General features: G+C 39.7%; 3 protein-coding genes across 10 annotated transcripts in view; 1 reads left to right on the top strand and 2 right to left on the bottom strand.

The window, feature by feature from the left end:
• Positions 1–2,427: 2,427 nt before the first annotated feature.
• LOC104803466 (B3 domain-containing protein REM19-like) lies at positions 2,428–6,451 on the bottom strand. 8 transcript variants are annotated; one of them, XM_019201311.1, is made up of 7 exons: positions 6,250–6,444; positions 6,057–6,113; positions 5,166–5,219; positions 4,120–4,430; positions 3,987–4,046; positions 3,690–3,889; positions 2,435–2,971 (listed from the first exon to the last, which is right to left on the bottom strand). In XM_019201311.1, the coding sequence occupies exons 4-7, from the start codon at positions 4,238–4,240 to the stop codon at positions 2,720–2,722; spliced, it is 633 nt and encodes a 210-aa protein (XP_019056856.1). In that variant the 5' UTR covers positions 4,241–4,430; positions 5,166–5,219; positions 6,057–6,113; positions 6,250–6,444; the 3' UTR covers positions 2,435–2,719. The 8 variants fall into 8 exon arrangements, with proteins under 8 accessions (XP_019056860.1, XP_019056858.1, XP_019056859.1 ...); XM_019201309.1 differs by having other exon boundaries at positions 6,057–6,093; XM_019201315.1 differs by lacking the exon at positions 5,166–5,219 and having other exon boundaries at positions 2,428–2,971; positions 3,690–3,886; positions 3,987–4,040; positions 6,057–6,093; positions 6,250–6,451.
• A 6,021-nt stretch (positions 6,452–12,472) lies between these two features.
• LOC109115986 lies at positions 12,473–13,483 on the bottom strand. Its single transcript, XM_019201306.1, has one exon. It carries the CDS (start codon positions 13,481–13,483, stop codon positions 12,473–12,475), a length of 1,011 nt encoding a protein of 336 aa, XP_019056851.1.
• Positions 13,484–13,707: 224 nt separating this feature from the next.
• Positions 13,708–19,233, top strand: part of LOC104803465 — a 17,400-nt gene continuing 11,874 nt past the window's right edge. The window contains exons 1-5 of the mRNA XM_010527397.1: positions 13,708–14,344; positions 14,405–16,362; positions 16,454–16,696; positions 16,829–17,164; positions 17,215–17,424. Of these exons, the coding sequence (XP_010525699.1) occupies positions 13,708–14,344; positions 14,405–16,362; positions 16,454–16,696; positions 16,829–17,164; positions 17,215–17,424 (3,384 nt within the window). The remainder of the gene's footprint in view (positions 14,345–14,404; positions 16,363–16,453; positions 16,697–16,828; positions 17,165–17,214; positions 17,425–19,233) is intronic.

The following is a 19,233-nucleotide window of genomic DNA, read 5'->3' as shown; positions in this document are numbered from 1 at the left end:
CAAAGCTACTGAGGGATCGGATTGTTGTCAGAATATGTAATGGTTTGATGTTAACGAAACAACAGAGAAGTAAGTGACATATGATGTTTTGGATTACATAAAAAGCTGGTAATATGCGTTATGTTTATGAAATATTTATATTAGAATTACTCCAAGTAATTTTAGTTCACGTATTGGATTTACAAATTAAATTTTTAGTTTACGAAAATGACGATATCTATTTTTGTTATGTTTAAATTCCAATCGAAATTGAATGAAAAATCCTAAAAAAATATTGAACTTTCCAAATTTGATAAAAAAAACTAAAATTTTGATTTTATCAAATAAACATAAAACTTTTTAAATTTGTCAAAACAAAACTTAATTCTTCTACGATTTTCAAAATAAACAAATGAGATGACGTGATATAAGAAAATGCAAACATGTCAAATTATTATTTTAGTTTTTTTACGATTGTATATAGTTCATGTATTTTTTGGAATCATTTAAAGTGTTTAATATTTTTTTTTGACAATCGCATAAACGTTTATGTATTTTTTGGATCACTTAAAAAGTTAAATGTTTTTTAAATTCACTTAAAAAGTTTAATATTTATTTGACAAAAACAAAAAATCGGTGTAAACAAATGTTTTTTATTAAACATGTACTTCACCGTAAAAAATATATAAACGTATTCAACGAATATATAAAAAGAATTTTATAATAAAATAATACAATAATATCTATATTTTCAAATTTTAAAGACCTTTGTATATATATATATATTAGTTTTGTTATATTCATTTCAACGTTTTTTCATAACAAAAGAGAAAATATTTTATATTAAAATAAAAAAGAATCAACCGCGCATCGCGCGGATCTCACCTAGTTATTATATAATAAATTAGCATACTTTCAAACTCTAAAACTAATTCATATTGACTAATAATTTTAAAATACAATAATTTATTGGTCAAATAGAATTAGTTTTAAATTTCTTTACTTATAAAAAAAATACAGGATTTAATCGTTAACTTTATAGGGTTTTTATGACGATTTTCTCGATATAGGAAAAACAACGTACTTGTGACGCAAAACAAGTGTTGGTAATTGGCAACGCAAAATTCATCGCCCAACGCTTTAAAACCGTTGCAAATCTGTGACCAAATTTTCAACGAAACACGAAACGTTGCATATTTCTAACGTATTGCATCACAATGTGCTTTGAACTTTTTTTTTACAACACAAAAAGCGTTGGCAACGTCATTGCCAACGAAATAATGCGTTGCATAGTTATAGCACGGTAAGTTGCCAATGCATCTGCTTTGAATCGCAACTTTTCAAATTTTCAATTCAATTTGTTGCGAATCTTCAACGCAGTTGTGAATAACGTTTGGTTCTAATTTGGTTTATAGGACCGGATAAACTGTTTTCGAACCGAACTCGACAAGTACCGAACGGAAGTCCGTACCATTCATCAATATTTGTGTAAATATTATGGTTTATGTGGTATTCATATAACGATATCGTTTCGAATCGAACCAATATTTAAAACGAACCGAAACAAACCGTTTAACATTTGGTTCTACTTTGCTACAGTTCTTATAAAACCGAAAATACCGTTTCCGAACCAAACAGTTTGAATACCGAACTAAAAACCGAAATGCTCACCACTATCAAGTACTAACCGTGAGTGCTTGTAACATCTTCACTAGTTCTTATGTTTTTTAGAGGAATCCATCGTGGATTTGGAGAGTTTTCCATCACGGATCTGTTTTGCACAATTTGGTTCTTAGGGAATATCGGGGTTTAAGGATCACTTAAAGATCTTGTCCTAATGTTGACTCTCTTGTCAACTTTCCCTTGCATGATTCAACAAAAAAAAAAAAAAAAAAAAATTTCCCTTGCATGATAATGTTGACTCTCTTTTCAACTTTCCCTTGCATGATTCAAAAAAAAAAAAAAAAAAAAAAAACTTTCCCTTGCATGAGAATGTAAGGATGCACCCGTCAACAATTTTGAAAATTTTAATGACATTTTTTACTAGTTTAAAAATAGATTTATCAAATAAAAATAAAGCAATTAGTTTTTCACCGTTTTTAAGTTCAGAATTTTTAGTAGGATTTACTCTTAAAATTAATATTTTTACCATTTTACTTTTTATTTCTCATATTTACCCATTGTGATCCAAATGCATTTTTTTAAACCCAAATCATTTTATTTGTAAGTCTTGACTTCCATTTTAGAATTCATTCCAAAAATCACATTAGATTTGAACTTGGACTTTGGAGTTTAATGATTGAATTTGGCATTGAATAATAATATGCCTAGTTTTTGTTCTTCTTTCGTCATTTTTAAAGCAGCACCCTTCCTTCCGGTTTAAGACAGCCACTTTCGTGGTCACAAAACAGTTCAGTCAGCAAAGTTCATAACAGAGTGAAGAGATAATGAGAACAATAACAAACACATCATCATGGCCATGGTCATGGTCATCAATACCAAACTGATGGAGATAAGTATTTACAACCCTACCTACATTCATCCCCTAAAACTTCCACTTAAACAAAGTTCCGCCCGAAGTTCCAATGCTTATTCACATCGAAAAACGACACCCGAAATCTCACTTAACACAAGCAGAAACCAAGAAACTAGACTTAGATTTGCCCGGAAATCAAACATTTCAAATCAAGAGAACCTAACACGAAGTTTTACCCGAAACCCTGCAGGATCGAAGAAGATATCACCCCACGAACCCATTGACCCGAAAGGCCGAGACTTTCAGCACAAAATCCCGGGTTTGGAGCAGCTCGAAGACACAGACGTCTCCCTCAAAGAGATTGTTCTCGAGAGTGAACTCATACCATCCTCGACTGAACTTGGCTCGCCCAGCTTTGTAGAGGCAACGCACAGGCCATTCTTTATCTTCAAGCTGGAGTTTGATGAATCCAGATATCCCGCTAAGGTATTTCTCAGCAAACCCAGAAGGCAAATACTGTAAAAAATACCCGAAAGAAAAAAAAAAAGCCGGAAAGTCATTAGTATTTCTTGTGCATAGAGAGGAGTAAACAATGGCGAGTGCAAGCACAGGTGCTCGTTGGCCGGTAACTCGAACCCTGGATAACAGGGAGAGGGGGAGAGGCCAAGAACGTAAAGGTCACAAGATCGCGTGCATGGGGCGAGGCTGAGGGCAATTGGTGAGGCAATTGCCAGCGCGTGACAAGCCTTGTCGCTCTACAGGTGAGGAGCGAGACTCGTGAGAGAGGCCACAAGGGTTTCGTTAGGAATTAAAAAAAAAATGTCAGATCACGATTCGGGTCGGTCAGGGTTTTAAATCCCTGAATTAGGATTTAAGACCCTCACCCTTTTTCTCAAAGCCCCATTGCAACCCGTGACCCTGTACTCGAGCAATCGCCTCCCTTCTCGCGACTCATGACCTCATCGTGACATCGCCCCTCGCCAGCTGAATTCCCCAGGGTACTCGAGCCCTCGCCCCATCCCGTAGTACCTGAATCTCAGGTGCCCAACCATCACGAGATCAAGAGCATCTACTCCTGACCTTGAAACCTGAGGGAATGAGATTGAGGACTAGTGACCCGATAATCTCGGGTACCCGCCCGCATCCTCCCCTAAATTAAACCACCTAAAGTTTGACCCTTTACTGCTAAAATCTCAGCCCGAGTATCTGAATTGGAAATTCCGAAATATATTACCATGATACAGCCACGGTAGAGGTATGATGGTCGAAGAACAACTCTAAAGAAAGGGTTTGCTGGCTCAAACGCTTTGGCAGTACTGATGGCCCTATCTCTTTCTTCTGCAGTGACAGTTCTCTTTCTCGCGGAAGCGCTTTCATAGAACTTTGAACGGTTCTCCAAGTCATCTCCATGAGGAGTAGATGAGTTTATCCCTTCTGGGTTCATATCGAAACGACCTCATCATGAGGATGAATCTTCAATTCTCGTGAGTAATCCACATGAAGAAAATGCCCGAAATGATGGAATACTTACCAGAATCAGGATTCTTCTTCTTCCTCCCTCTCTTTTTAGGAATTTTTGGCATTTCTTCAGCTGGAAAAAAATATATCAACTAGAGGGTATTTTTAGATTAAGCAATATAAACAGAAATATTGATTGTTTCCACCTTTAGATCCACTGAACAGGCTTTTGATGTTTGAACCAGGCATTGCATACATGGCCTCTGCATCTCCATCTTCGTGTTCTTTGAACAAACGGGCACGCTTGAAATGGTCATGTGAATCCATGTTGGTAAAAGAACAAGAATGGTATTTGTAATTTATCTGGGAGTGCGATAAATCGAAAAATGTAAACGTTAAAGGCAGAGTTTCCTTTGTATCTGAAGATCAAAAGGTAACCAATCCGGATGGGGAAACAATCAAGAAACTTGTGCCAATCATTGTTGAAACCAGATTTTCTCGTCGGTTTTCCTTAGTCCTACATGCCAAACATGACCATCATAAGGTATAATGAAAGCAACTGCAACAAAAACCGAAAGCTCATCCTTGAATTTACTCACAAACTATCTAGACCTTTCTACAGGAACACCAAAATTCAAGTGGTAAAAGGACTGTTAATTCTCTTTTGAAAGAGAGAAAAAAAAGAATAAAATTTCTTCCATGTTTGCAATGGAGGATGATCCAATACGAAAATCATCCAACATATCAAACTTAATACAGGTTAGCCACCAGGAAAACAGCCAAAGAAACACAATTGCCAGAGAGAAAAGGAGGTTTTAACCCCGAACCAGACAACCGAGAAACACAGTATGTTGGCATGTCCAAGGGAAAGCATTATAGTACTCGCTACAAATACGTATCATATGATAGAACCCATCCATAATAGGCTCAATTAAATCCCAAAGTCCATGGGTAGAACTCACACCAAAAACTAGCTTGTTGGGGGAGGGTGCCCATGATCTTATAAAGACTCAGTTGTCCACATATATGGTCGATGTGGGACTCTAACATCGTATCACATAAATATTCCGTAAAAAAAAGCAATACACATTCAGGAATCCAGAAAACACACAATGTAGTGTTTCCTTGCTAAACTTGCAAAACAGTTGAAAAAGCTTTAGACTTGTAGCTTAAACACTAGATATATTACCAAGAAACAATTCTCTCTAAAACTGAGATCTAAGTTCATAATTTCACAAGGCGAGAAGGTAACCTCATAAGGATGGACAGACCATCTAACAAGTCGAAGAAAGAGGAAATATGTTTTCTGCGAAAAAATAAACAGTATTGAGAAAACCAAGCAAAAAGCTCAACAAATTCAGATATCTATATCTATATATCTACATATATATATATATATATATAGATCTTCAAAGCCAAGTCAAAGATTAGTTAGTATTCATCTTCAAGCTTTAACCAAATTCCCGTTTGACACATTCTCCCTCTTTCTTTCTCTTCTCCTCAAGCAAGCCAAAGGAGATATAAATTTAGGGTTTGACTTACAACACTTATATAAGGAACTCAAAATCCCATGAATCTCTCACAAACTGAGAAAGCAGTCAAAATGCAGTCAAATACAGATCAAAATCCAAAAAGAAAAAAAAAACAGCATCAGATTTCTAGCTTTTCCCCCTCAAGTTGCCTAAAAATTTGGCTCAACATTTACGTAGAGCCCATTTCCTAAAGAACAGAACTTAGCCCTAACTCACTGTTAAAAGGTGGTGCACATCCAATGAACAAAAACGCCAGATGCCAAACTTTTCCTCACTCAATTGAGGCTTTAAAGACTTTCAATTCAAAATCCACAGTCCCCATTCAATAAAACTAATCACAAATGTAGACGAAAACACATTTCTTCCGTCCTTTTTTACTGAAATTCCAAGCAAATCATACACAAAAGCAGGAGATTCCAGACATCTAATTTCAGAAACCAAAGAACCATCGTCAACCCACCACCCAAAAAGCAGAATCCAGCGAAACCCACCAACGGATTTCAATTTTTAAACCCTTAAAACAAACAGCGAACCACCCAAAGAGGAAAAACAAAAAGAAAACTTTTTGGGAAGAGCAACAAGAAAAGAGCACGAGAAGGAGGCATTTTTACCAGACGCTGTTCTTGAACAGTGGATGAGAGAATCAGCCTGTGGAAGAAAGGGCGTGCCTTGTTCAGACAACAACAGTGACAAAGTAAAGAGAGACGAGGAGGGACCAAACGAAAGAAACCGAATTCAGATCATGAAGACGCCGGAGAATCCAACACACACAGACACGGAGAGGAATGAAGAAAAAGACAATACCTTTCAGATCTGAAGAAGCTGCTTAGGTTTGATTGTGGTCAAAGGGCTTGGAAAAAAACTGCTCTTTTCTTTTACTCTACCCGATTGAGAGAACCAAAAAAGGAACTGGGGAAAAGAAAATTAAAAAAAATAAACAAAACAAAAAAAAAAAATGAATGAGGGGAGTCATCTGCGTCTGCATTCTTGACTCGGTGAGTCGACTCGGGTCGTTAGGCTCCTCTGGGTTTTTCTTGGGGATTGAATTTTGTCATAGTTGATATAAATAAAATATATTTACGCTAGAACCATCATTACTCGATTTATTTACTCGGTTATTATTTATACCGACTGTATATAATAATTTCGAGATTTTTATAAATAGTTTATTTGAGTTTCCTTATTTATACATTTTCAAGAAAAAGACTAATAAAAAATACTTTGTTTTCCATACCCTTAAATAAAAATTTCGGTTTATAATTAACAATCTAATATTTGGGTCTTTTATATTCTCTTGGTTTTATAATGCGTTATCAACACGAACGCTTTTCTATAACTAAAGGTAAGATAACTTATCTTTAATACTAATATTTTTCGTCTTTATGATATATACGTGTATTCATTGATATTTAAATGGAATTAACCTCAAACTATATATGAATAAATAATTAATTTATGGAAGTTTATGCCGTCTCGTTTATTATTTACGGACGACTGTACCACCTTAATTATTAAGTTGGAACAATATCGCCATATATAGTCATTTATATTATCTAACCTATATAAATTAATAAATATTCAACATACAAAATATTATCATAGATAATATAAATTTATTGAAAAATTATTTATACGCAAAAAATTAAACTTAATCTAATAAATATATTACTAATGAAATTTACATATAAAGTTTTACAAATTTTTTTATATAACGATAGATTAATTAACTTGATATAAATTATTTGATTTCTCAATAATTAATTAATTATATATAACATGATCAATTAATTTATAAAATAATTAATAATTCATTTTGATCAATTATTTTTCTATGTATAGTTTTATAATATAAATTGATAAAATCATTTATAAATTTTTTAAAATTTATTTTTTTCCTAATGGCTACACTAAAAAAAATCAAAATTCAAATTTTGACTCCTCTCCACGGGTTAGAAATAGTAAATTTTATCCTATAAATACACTCATTTATTCACTCGAACAACTTAGACAAAATCATCTCATTCTCTTCTCTTCTGTCACGAAAAAAATATCTCAAGACGAATTTTATTAAAATTTTCTTTGTTCTAACAATTTTGGTAACAACGTTTAGTATTTTCTTCGATGAAGGACCTGATCCATTTTTGTTTTCAATTTGCGTTGTGGTTTTGCCTTTTGCATATGTGTTATTAATTATAGCAATTCATGTATAATCATGCATTTCACTATGTTGTATTCTCTATGATAATTAATAAAGCAAATGTGTGCCTTATTTTTTTTTGTTTAGTCATAATGACAAGAATGACCAATATCGAGTTCGAGGTCCTCGACATGTCGATTTTTTTTATCATGACAGTTGGATACTGAGTTGAATCTCGAATCAAAAGATCTTGGTATCACAATTAAAGAAAAAAAAGTGCATCAAACGAGAAAAAAGCAAAAGAACTGATATTGCTACGACATCATCTTCATGATGATTTGAAAAAGATCATTTTGATTATCAAAAATGGTGATTTTCTCCAAGACAAAATATGAGCACCTCCGATTTCAAGATTTCAAGACTGTTAGTGAATATAACTCGGCAATATACCGTTCGATTTTAAAATTATGCGGAGAAACAGTCACCGAAAATGAGATGTTGGAGAAAACGTTCTCAACTATGCATGCCTCGAATATTATACTCCAACAACAATATCGAGAAGAAGGGTATACTGTTGGGTTTCGCTACGGGTTCCTAGCATGCGATCTCATCGTTCTAGGATTTGGTTACTAGGTTTCATGCAGCGGAAGGAAAATATAAACCTAGTCAAACGTCACATGCAACCAAACTCATCCGTAAAACCCCGTATGATCGTGTATATCACCGTGGGAATCGTATACTTACCTCTTTCCTGAAAAAACGGAAGTAGGAGTCGATCCGGGGCCTGTTTAATCACCTAGGACTGAAGTTACAGTCCCTCTACACGTATCCACACCGTCGGGAAGGATTCCAAACGCTTTTTGGAATCGATCTGCTAGGATCTGTGAAGTATATCAAGTGGGATCTAATCCCGGGAGCTAGAACTATTAAAGAAACGATTTCTTCTGAGCTTTTGCTCTGTGTTCGGGTTCTGAAAATGAGTTCTCACCTTAGGACGGCGTCCAACACCTCCTTATAAGTTAGAAACTCTTGACTCGGCCCATTTAGTATTGACTCGGTCCGAGTCAAAACTTTGACTCGACCGAGTCAAAACATCAGCCAAGCCCAAAACACTTTCTGGGCTTCGACTCGCATGGAACTGACTCGGTCCGAGTCAAATACTGACTCGGTCCGAGTTAGAAGGCTGAATTCGTCCCGACACTCTGATTTGATTTGTTCGACCAAATCCAAGTCTTCCTTTCCGATACTTCATATATAAGTCCATCCCTAATGGTGTGTGACCTGTAGGCCCATTCGCAGTGGCAGCAGCCTCGAGAACCATTCCCGGTATACAAGTCATGGTTAGCCTCTAGCAAGACGCCATGACTACCCACGTTGAATTGAATTAGAGGTGATCTAACCAAGACAGTAATAGCTCGAGTTCTGATCCTTTGTCTCACGATGTCGTATGTTGAACAAGGGCATGGTATGAGCCACCCTTCAAGTTCAACCGCTTACTTCGTCTAGGCAAATCGACTGATAAAATAGATGTACATACATCTATAGCGTGACCACGCATTTTCACAGTCCGATTTCCACGAGGGACCCAACGACATCTCTCCTGTTAAAGAGATGACAAGTCCCATATTGCATATCTACTATCTCCATATGATTTGTGAACGTATCTGATCAACGCCGTTATAATCATCCGGCTAAAGACGACGTTTGATGCAGTCAAGACATGCCACTCCTCATATCAGATACTCTAGACATCTCAGGTCTAAGGATCCAAGAACGAACCGTTGTATGAGATTCAAGTCATGACTCTTTCCATGTGACAATCTCATGCGGGTCAACCAGTCACTCGTTCACAACGAGTACCCATGATTGTGATATGCATCCAATATATCGATCACACCTCATGCTAGTCTTAATTCATCATTGTTTCCACAATGACAATTGACCAGGGTGTTTAGAATCATTCTATAATGATTCAAGGATACCGAAATATAACAAACATGCCAATCATATAACGGGAATGTAATGCATTCATAAATCATTGAATCAATACAAAGTCAAAATGTCATATCACGGATTATCCTAGAGCATTACAACCAACATATACAAAATATTCGGAATTTCTACCATGCCTCCTATTGGCCAAACAAAATAATAAGCTGTTAATGAAAAAATCACGCATCACGACCTACTGGATTTGTATTATTCCCTGAAACGAATGCTATAGAAAACACATAATTCCCTGGGGTGAATGTTATATCTTATAATGGCCGAGAACATGGTTACTTTCAAGATAGAGGCCAAGGTCGAGGACACAGTCGCGATGCTAGCTGAAGTTGGATTAAAGGAGGTGGTAAAAAAACTTCATCCCAAAATCATGATTTTAGCAATAATAAAGGGGGGACGCATGGTCATCCAAACAAGAGGATGAAAGAAAGCACATGCCACCGGTGTGGAATGATAGGACATTGATCGCATACTTGCTGCACCGCTAAACACATGTTGGACCTTAATTTACTAAAAGTCGATCAAAGAAACAAAAGGGAAAAGCATCGAGATCAATCACATCATTAATGATTATGATGATGATGCTAGTGATGCCAAAAACTTTGCACACATGGATCTCGACTGATGGTTTTGCCCATCCTGAAGATGGCGCCGATTATGAATAAAAGATATATATATGTTTGCATCCTTTATATATAATCAATATTATCTATATATGCATCCTCATGTATAAATAATTTCATGATGTGCTTACTTTGTTATGCATTTATATCACTATTTTTGTTTCATAAGTTAGTAATGATATTATGCATTATTAATATATCTATTTTTAATGTTTACAATGTTGTTTTGTTCTTGAATAGAAAACGAATATGACCAAATCTACGAACCGAGGAGGAGATATATGTTTGGCAGATAGTGCTACAATACATACAATACTGAAAAAAAAATATTTATCGAATAAGGAAATAAACAAAGGAAATATCACTATTATATCTGAAAATGCAAAAATAATTGAAGGCTCTGGAAGAGTCGATTTCATAATGTCAGGAGGAACAAAATTTACAACAAAAGATACACTATTTTCCTCCAAGTTCCAAAGAAATTTATTGAGTTTTAAAGATCCGACAAAATAGATAACATATTGAAACCATGAATAAGGATGACACTGAGTATTTATATATCACCTCAATCAATTCGGGACAAAAGTATATATTTAAAAAATTATACACATTATCTTCAGGGTTATATCATACTAATATCAATGTGATTGAATTACATGTCATAGTAAACCACAAATTTACTGATATATTCAAAGTCTAACATGATCGATTAGGTCATCTAGATGTCATTATGATGAGAAAGATTATAAAAAACTTTCATGATCACCGATTGAAAAACCAGAAGATTTTTCAATCATATGAATTTTCTTGTGATGCATGTTCTACAAGAAAATTAATATTAGATCACCTAAAGCTAAAATTGGGCATGAATTACCATCATTTGTGGAAATAATTCATGGTGATATTTATAGACCTATTTCATCCACCATGTAGACCATTATGTTATTTTATGGTATTATTTGATGTTTCAAACAGATGGTCGCATATATATCTTTTATCGTCACGTAACTTGGAATTTGCCTGATTTTTAATCCAAATAATTAAATTAAGTGCACAGTTCCCAAAATACACAATCAAGAAAGTGAGGCTTGATAATATTGGAGAATTTACATCACAAGCCTTTCATGATTACCGCGTAGCAATGAATATTTATGTTGAGCACCCAGTAGCACACGTTCATACACAGATTGGTAGAGTCATTAATCAAACAATTCCAATTATTACCAAACCATTGATAATGAAAATAAAGTTATCCAGTTCTGTATGGGGTCATGCTATTTTGAATGTTGCACCACTTATTTGTATTAGACTAAGTGCATATCATAAGTATTCTCCATTGCAATTAGCATTTAGTCAAGAACCTAATATATCGCATCTCAGAATATTCGGATGCGCAGTATATGTACCGATTTTCCCACCACAACGTACAAAAATGGGTCATAAATTAGAGATATTTTTACGGCTCGTTTTGTTGATTGTCAATTTAATGAGAATGAATTCTTATCATTAGGGGAAGAAAATCTTAGAATGGTAGGAAATGAAAATAACCTTAGTTGGTGTACACCATCATTATCAAATCTTGATCCTCCAGCAAAACAATGAGAGTTAGAAGTTTAAAGGATTATACATTTACAGAATGTTGCAAATGAGTTATACGATATATTTGCAGATATAACTAGAGTAACAAAATCATACATAGATGCTGGAAACGTTCCTGCTCGGGTTGAAAGAACAAATGAAAGAAAATATGACAAACGATTCCAAAACACGTATGAAACATGAACGCGATAGAAAATAGGCTTTCATATGGGGACTTATCATGTAAAACTTTGGTCGGGAGAAGATTGATGAGGAAAACGGCAGTCGGAAACGCAAATGTCCAATAGGACAAAGATATATTAGCTTGGGAAAGGAGTGTAAGCCCCGTTTCCATGATATGCCTATGTTTGCGTTCCGAAATTCCGTTATGTTCGGGTGTATGTGGAGGTGTGGTGAGATGGGTGATGCCGTGGTCGGCAAGATATGATCGAAGAGCAATGTATTCGCCTCCGTTGTCCGAATAAAATGTTTGGATGCGATGGTTAAAACGATTTTCGACCAAAGGTTTAAATCGAGTAAAAATTTCACGCACTTGGGATTTTCTTTGGAGAGGGTAAAGCCATATGTAACGGGTGAAGTGGTCAACGAAAATAACGTAATACTTAAAACCATCAAAAGAAGTTACAGGAGACAACCATACATCCGAAAATAAAATCTCAAGGGGTCAAGAAGACGTTAGAGTAGAAACCGAAAACGGGAGTTTGTGGCTTTTATTAATAGAGCAAGTTTCGCATAACAAGGTACGAGTTTTATTGGACGACAAGGGTAATGAAAATTGGTTTATGACCTTATTTAAAACATCGGGAGAGGGATGGCCTAGTCTAGAGTGCCAATCCGAATAAGTGGTCGTAATAGCCGAGAATGCATGGGGAGAGCGGGAGATGTGTTTCGAAGGAGGTGGCCACGAAGGACGAGATGAGGTGCCGGTGGTTCGTGTCTGAGCATTATGGGAAGAGATCGGCATCACAGATGGGAGTGGCTCGGAAGCAAGAAGAATCGATTCATGGTTCAATAGGCGTTCATGGAGTTCCACAAACGAAATAGGTATGTCAGGGGCATTGATAGCATCCTTGATAGGGCGATATTCCTCACCGAGGCCAGAGAGGATGAGATCCACAAGATCTTCATGATCTAGGGGTTTGCCAAGAAGAGCTAGCTCATCACCTTTGGTCTTGAAGAAATGCATGAACTCATCAATAGATTTCCCGCCTTTGGAGAAACGTCTCACATGGTCTTTGATTTGCTTGATATGTCCCCGGCTAGACCGACCATAGGTGGAGGCGAGAGTCGTCCACGCCTCACTCGTGGAGGTTGCTCGGGCAATAAGTGCTTGGCATGATGGTGAGATGGAGCCGAGGAGGGCTGAAAAAATTAACCGATCTTGACGAAACCAAGATGCATAGGCAGGGTTGGGGATGGTCGTGGTGTTTTCGGTGATTGTCGGTGATGTGGATTTGGTGGCATCAAGGAAGTCCTCAAGGTTATAACCTTGAAGAAGAGAACGGATTTGTAGGCTCCATGTGAGATAATTGGATGTCGAAAGCTTGGAAATATTGGTCACATTGATGTTAATCAAAGGAGAAGAAGGATTGTCGAGGTTATAGGGATGGACGGTGTCTGTAGACACAGGGGTGCCATCGGAAGGGGTGTTGGTGGTGTTGGTTTCGGTGGACATGCTGCTGGCGATTTGTGCGGCGAGAAAAAAAAAGAGTGGAATGTCGCAAGACTTTTGCTCTGATACCATAAACCAAGTTTGAGAAAGTAGGGTTTTCGTATTATGTTCTCAATAGCATACAACATGAATATATACATGAGTGATTACAAGGGTAATTGAGTAAGACTAGGCAACTGAATAACATGATCGTAGGAGCTAATTGATATGCATATAATCATAAAGATATGCAGAAGATTTCTTTCCATTATGAGGTAGCCGCGGCCGGGGCCGAGCAGCCGACACGTGTGGAGGGCTCAACTCCGCTGACGGTGGCGAATCTGTCTAATGCTTTACAGGAAGCCTTGCTCCCTCTGATGTCGGCCTTGGTGGAGAAGATGATCTCCTCTCAATCAAAGCCACTGTCGTCGACCCAGTCAGGTGCGTTCGCGGCGAAACCAACAGAAGGCCAAAACTCTACTCTGGGGGAGCCCAAACCAGTCGCGCTTAGAGGTTTGGAGGCTAACGAACCGCCGATCGTGTTTGCCAGTCCGATCGTGCCGAACCAAGAGGTGGGTGGGTTCGGCGAGTGCTCGGCGGCAGGGGTTACTCGAGGTGTGACGTTGGGTCGAGGAGCTGCCATCAGCGACACCTCCTTGAAACAACCTGAGATCGTGACTTTCGAAGGGGAGAACACAGAGGGATGGTTGATGCAAATGGAGCAATATTTTATTCGTTTGCAGATTACAGAGGTGGAAAAGTTGGAGTTGGTAGTCTTTGCACTTACTAGTCCTGCCTTGACGTTGTTCCAGTGTGAAAAACAAGACAAACCATTTATGGGTTGGTCTGATTTCAAGGAACGTGTCCTTGCTCGTTTTGGTGCCGGTGAGTTCGTGTCTTTGTATCGCCGCCTCATGACTTAACGTCAAACTGGGAGTGTGGCAGAATATCGGCGTTCTTTTGATGAGATCCGAGCACTGTCAAAACAGGTGGATGTTGAGTTTTTGGAGCAAGCCTTCTTAGAAGGGCTGAAACTGGAAATCGCCTACACGGTTCAACTCTTTCATGAAACAGGGCTTATCCGACTCATGGACATGGCTCAAAAAGTGGAGAGATGGCAGGAGATACAAGGCAGTGGGTCTGCAACTGTGCGTAGTGGGGGTTGTCTACCCATTTTTCAGCAAGGGTACCTAAGGTCGGACGGAGATGTTCGCTGGAATTCACGACCCAATCGTTTCGTGGCTGGTACGCAACCGTCTGCCGTAGTAAAATCACCACCACGGGAGTCGTCTCGTTCAAATCCTGGGTTTGAGAGGCGTTTAAGCTTCAAAGAAATGCAGGAGCGCAGAGTTAAGGGCTTATGTTTCAACTGTGATGCTCGTTTTCAACCTGGCCATCAATGTCCCGGTCGGCAACTGCGTTTGCTGATTACTAGGGACGAGGACACTGATGAGGAAGTGGAACCAGAGGTGACAGACAAACCGGAGGATGAAGATGACAAAAATCTGGTCGAGTTATCTCTCAACTCGATTGTCGGGCTGTCATCAAAACACACGATGAAGCTGGCTGGTGAGCTGTGTGGCGAGCCAGTGATCATTCTCATTGATAGCGGGACTACTGATAACTTTATTTCAGATCGTCTGGTGACTCGCTTGGGTCTCCACATGGACGGCACACACACTTACGAGATTTCTGTGGGAAATGGCGAAATCCTTATCAGCCCTTGCAAGTGCCGGAAGCTGTCGTTGTCCGTCCAAGGTATCGATATTTCTGACGACTTTCTGGTTTTCGAATTGGGAAGCGCGGATGTTATCTTGGGTTATAAGTGGCTGGGGACACTGGGGGAAACCAGGACTAATTGGGGGCAACACCTGATTCGCTTCCAACGGGATGGAAAATGGGTCACGTTGAAAGGGGATCCAAGTCTGGTGCGTTCTGAAATCTCACTGAACATGATGTTGCGGACCATGCGACGGGAACGGGAAGGCATCCTTGTTGAGCTGTCCACATTACTTTCTACGGAAAATCCGAAGGTTGGAGATTCTTGGGTGGCGCTACAGTTTGTATTAGACCAATATGCTGATGTTTTTGCAAAACCCAATGGATTGCCACCTCGACGACACCGTGACCATGCGATCATGCTGCACAGCCGTACATCCCCTGTCAATGTGCGTCCTTACCGCTATCCTTATGTCCAGAAAAACGCTATCGAAGAACTAGTACGGGAGATGCTGAAGGCCGGAATAATCAGACCAAGTGTGAGCCCGTATTCCAGCCCAGTTCTGTTGGTTAAAAAGGAAGACGGTAGCTGGAGATTTTGTGTGGATTACCGAGCGCTTAACTCCGTCACGATTCGTGACAGGTTCCCAATTCCGACAATTGATGAGCTCTTGGACGAGTTACACGGAGCTACGATTTTTTCAAAGATCGACCTTAAATCTGGTTATCATCAAATCCGGGTCAAGCCAGAAGACATCGAAAAGACGGCCTTCCGGACTCATGAGGGCCACTACGAATTCTTGGTCATGCCTTTCGGATTAACCAACGCATCCGCAACGTTTCAATCAAACATGAACGAGGTATTCCGCAACTTCTTGCGCAAGTTTGTTCTTGTATTTTTCGACGATTTCCTTGTCTTCAGCTGCACTAAAAAGGAACATATTCGATATTTGCGGGTGGTTTTGGAGATATTGCGGGAACACTCTCTTTTTGCTAACAAGAAGAAGTGTAGTTTTGGACAGCAACAGGTGGATTATATAGGTCACGTGGTTTCGGGAGATGGAGTGGCTGTTGACTATGAGAAAATTTGTGCGGTCACCGATTGGCCTGTACCAAAGACTTTGACGGAATTACGGGGGTTTCTAGGGCTGTCTAGATATTACGCTGCTTTGTACGTGGGTATGGTAAAACATCGCTTGGCCACTGACCCAATTGCTGAAAAAAGGGGGATTTGTGTGGAATAAAGAGGCTGACCGAGCCTTTTCTTCTCTCAAGATGGCTTTAACGTCTACCCCGATCTTAGCCCTTCCAGATTTTAGCAAGCCTTTCATCGTGGAGACCGACGCGTGTGATTACGGGGTGGGAGCGGTGTTGATTCAGGAGAGTCGCCCCATTGCCTACATGAGTCAAACATTGTCGCAGCAGGCCAAGTTGAAATCTGTCTACGAAAAAGAGCTGATGGCAATCGTCCTTGTTGTACAGAAATGGCGACACTACCTATGGGACAGGCGATTCACCGTGCGAACTGATCAGCGGAGCCTACGTTATATGTTGGACCAACGGTTTACCACTACGACACAACATAAATGGATGGCGAAACTGATGGGATATGATTTCGACATACAATACATGGCGGGAAACACCAATTAGGGGGCTGATGCCTTATCTCGCCGACCGCCAGCTTCAATTCTGGAGTATCTCAGTCAACTTACGATAGTGGGATCACGTGATATCGATTATACTCTAATTGATTCAGCGGTGGCGGCCGATCCTATTTTGCAGGCTGTTTGTCGGGACCTTCTAGATGGACGGGAAGTGGGTCGTTTCGTCCTACGGAAGGGCCACCTTAATTACGATGGTCGAATTGTGGCGCCTCGACATTCTGAGCTTGCTAACCAATTTATGGAGGATGGGCATTCTCAACCCTTGGGTGGGCATTCGGAAATTGATAAGACTTACGAATTAAACGCGAAGTCTTTTGGTTTGGTATGAAGCAAGACATTGCCGCTTTCGTTGCAAAATGTGATGTATGTCAGCGTTACAAGGCGTCGACATTGTCTCCGGCGGGGCTGCTTCAACCCTTGCCCATACCACCGAGTGTTTGGGCTTCAGTTTCAATGGATTTCATCGAAGAACTACCAACATCGGAATGGAAGGACACCATCTTCGTGGTTGTAGATCGCCTCTCCAAGTATGCTCACTTTATCCCTCTTAAACATCCTTTTACTGCAGCTGATGTGGCTGGAGTATTTTTTCGAGAGATTGTACGACTCCATGGGCTGCCGAAAAACATTGTTTCGGATCGCGACAAGATTTCCCAAAGCAGATTTTGGAGGGCACTATTTGATCTCCACGGAACTAAGCTACTTATGAGCACGACGTACCACCCACAAACGGATGGACAGACGGAGGTGGTAAACCGGTGTCTTGAGGCTAACCATGACTTGTGGTTCGGGAAAGGTTCCTAAAGTCACTACCACTTAGAATGGGCCTACAGGGTCACACACCAATAGGGATGGACTTATACGTGAAGAATCCGAAGAATGGAAACGAGATTTGACCGAAACAAGCGTGAAAAGGAGTTTTCAATGTGTTGGTCCGGAGCTGACCAAGTTTGGTCAGCCCCGGACCAAGTCGGTCAGCCCAGGAGGTCCGGAAGTCAGCTAGGAGGTCATCTGTCCAAGTCTGGTCCGACTGACCAAAAGTTGGTCCGGAGCTGAAAGACCGAGAAGGATCTTGGTCCGGAGCTGATCACACGTGGTCCGCCGGACCAAGCCTTCAGGCCAGCCGGTCGCGGGTGTCAGACTAAGCCTGGTACGCCGGACCAAGCTCCTGGTCTGGTGGACCGGGATCTGGGAAACTTTCCAAAATTCGATTTTAGGGTTTTCTAATCTTATTTAAGTTTGGGATTTCGTCCAAACTTAATTAAGGCCGACCTAAAACTCAGAGAAACATCCTAGAACCCTAGAGAACATGTTCTCTTCGATTTCTATTGTCCCGGGATTGGATCTCGTCTCTTGAGTTACCCTTTTCTTCACTAATCCTAGCAGATTCGTTCCAAATCGTTTGGAATCCTTCCCGTCGGTGTGGATACGTGTAGAGGGACTGTAACTTCAGTCCTAGGTGATTTAGAACAGGCCCCGGATCGAAATAAACTTCAAGTCTCATCGAGAACGAGGTAAGTAACGATTTCCTCGGTGATATACACGATCTTTCGGGTTTTGCGAGTTTGGTTGCATGTGACGTTTGACTAGGTTTTGATCTTTCTTCCGCTGCATGAAACCTAGTAAACCAACACAGGTCCGAGACGAAGACTGGCGGGCTGACCAAGGAATCAGACTGAGTTGGTCCGGAGCTGACCAAGTTTGGTCAGCCCCGGACCAAGCCCAGTTGGTCTGCGCTCCGCTTCCTCTAGTACGTCGAGAAGGAGAAATCGGACTGAGTTGGTCAGGGGCTGACCAAATTTGGTCAGCCCTGGACCAAGCTCAGAATTTCTCCGAAAAATGACAGAACGGCGGACCGGAGAAGCTGACCAAGGTCAGTCCGGCGACCAGATTCTGGTCAGCTCCGGACTGGACCTCAGACACTTCTCAAGTCCGAAATTTTGTCATCTTCCTCATGATTAATCTCAAGCTATTACCGCCCATTAGTAGAGCAACTGTCAAGGCCTCGATCGTCATGGTTACGGGTCATGCCCTAGCTGAGTGTGCCTGACTATCTTGGTGAGACAGTATCGAGAAATCGTGATTCTCATAGCTCGAATATGGTTGAGCTTGAATTGGGTTATCAAGTCGGACTTGGACCTAATGGTAAGGATGGGATGAGGAACATGCATTGATAGCGTATCACTATCTCATACTCATCTAGGAATCATATATGATATGATTGACAATGTGTTGTCTACCTAAATAGCATGTTTTTAGTGTCATGCCCTAGCTGACTCAAAAACATGTGAAATATGGATCCTAGCACACTTAGAAACTCATTGAGGGTGTTTTTCTTAGTGGGAGCTTATCATATTGCATCTATTATCTGTGTTAGCATGTGTACTAAGT

Source organism: Tarenaya hassleriana, unplaced genomic scaffold (genome assembly GCF_000463585.1).
Source record: "Tarenaya hassleriana unplaced genomic scaffold, ASM46358v1 Cleome88, whole genome shotgun sequence".
Lineage (NCBI taxonomy): Eukaryota > Viridiplantae > Streptophyta > Magnoliopsida > Brassicales > Cleomaceae > Tarenaya > Tarenaya hassleriana.
This window is presented reverse-complemented; position numbering and strand designations above follow the sequence as displayed.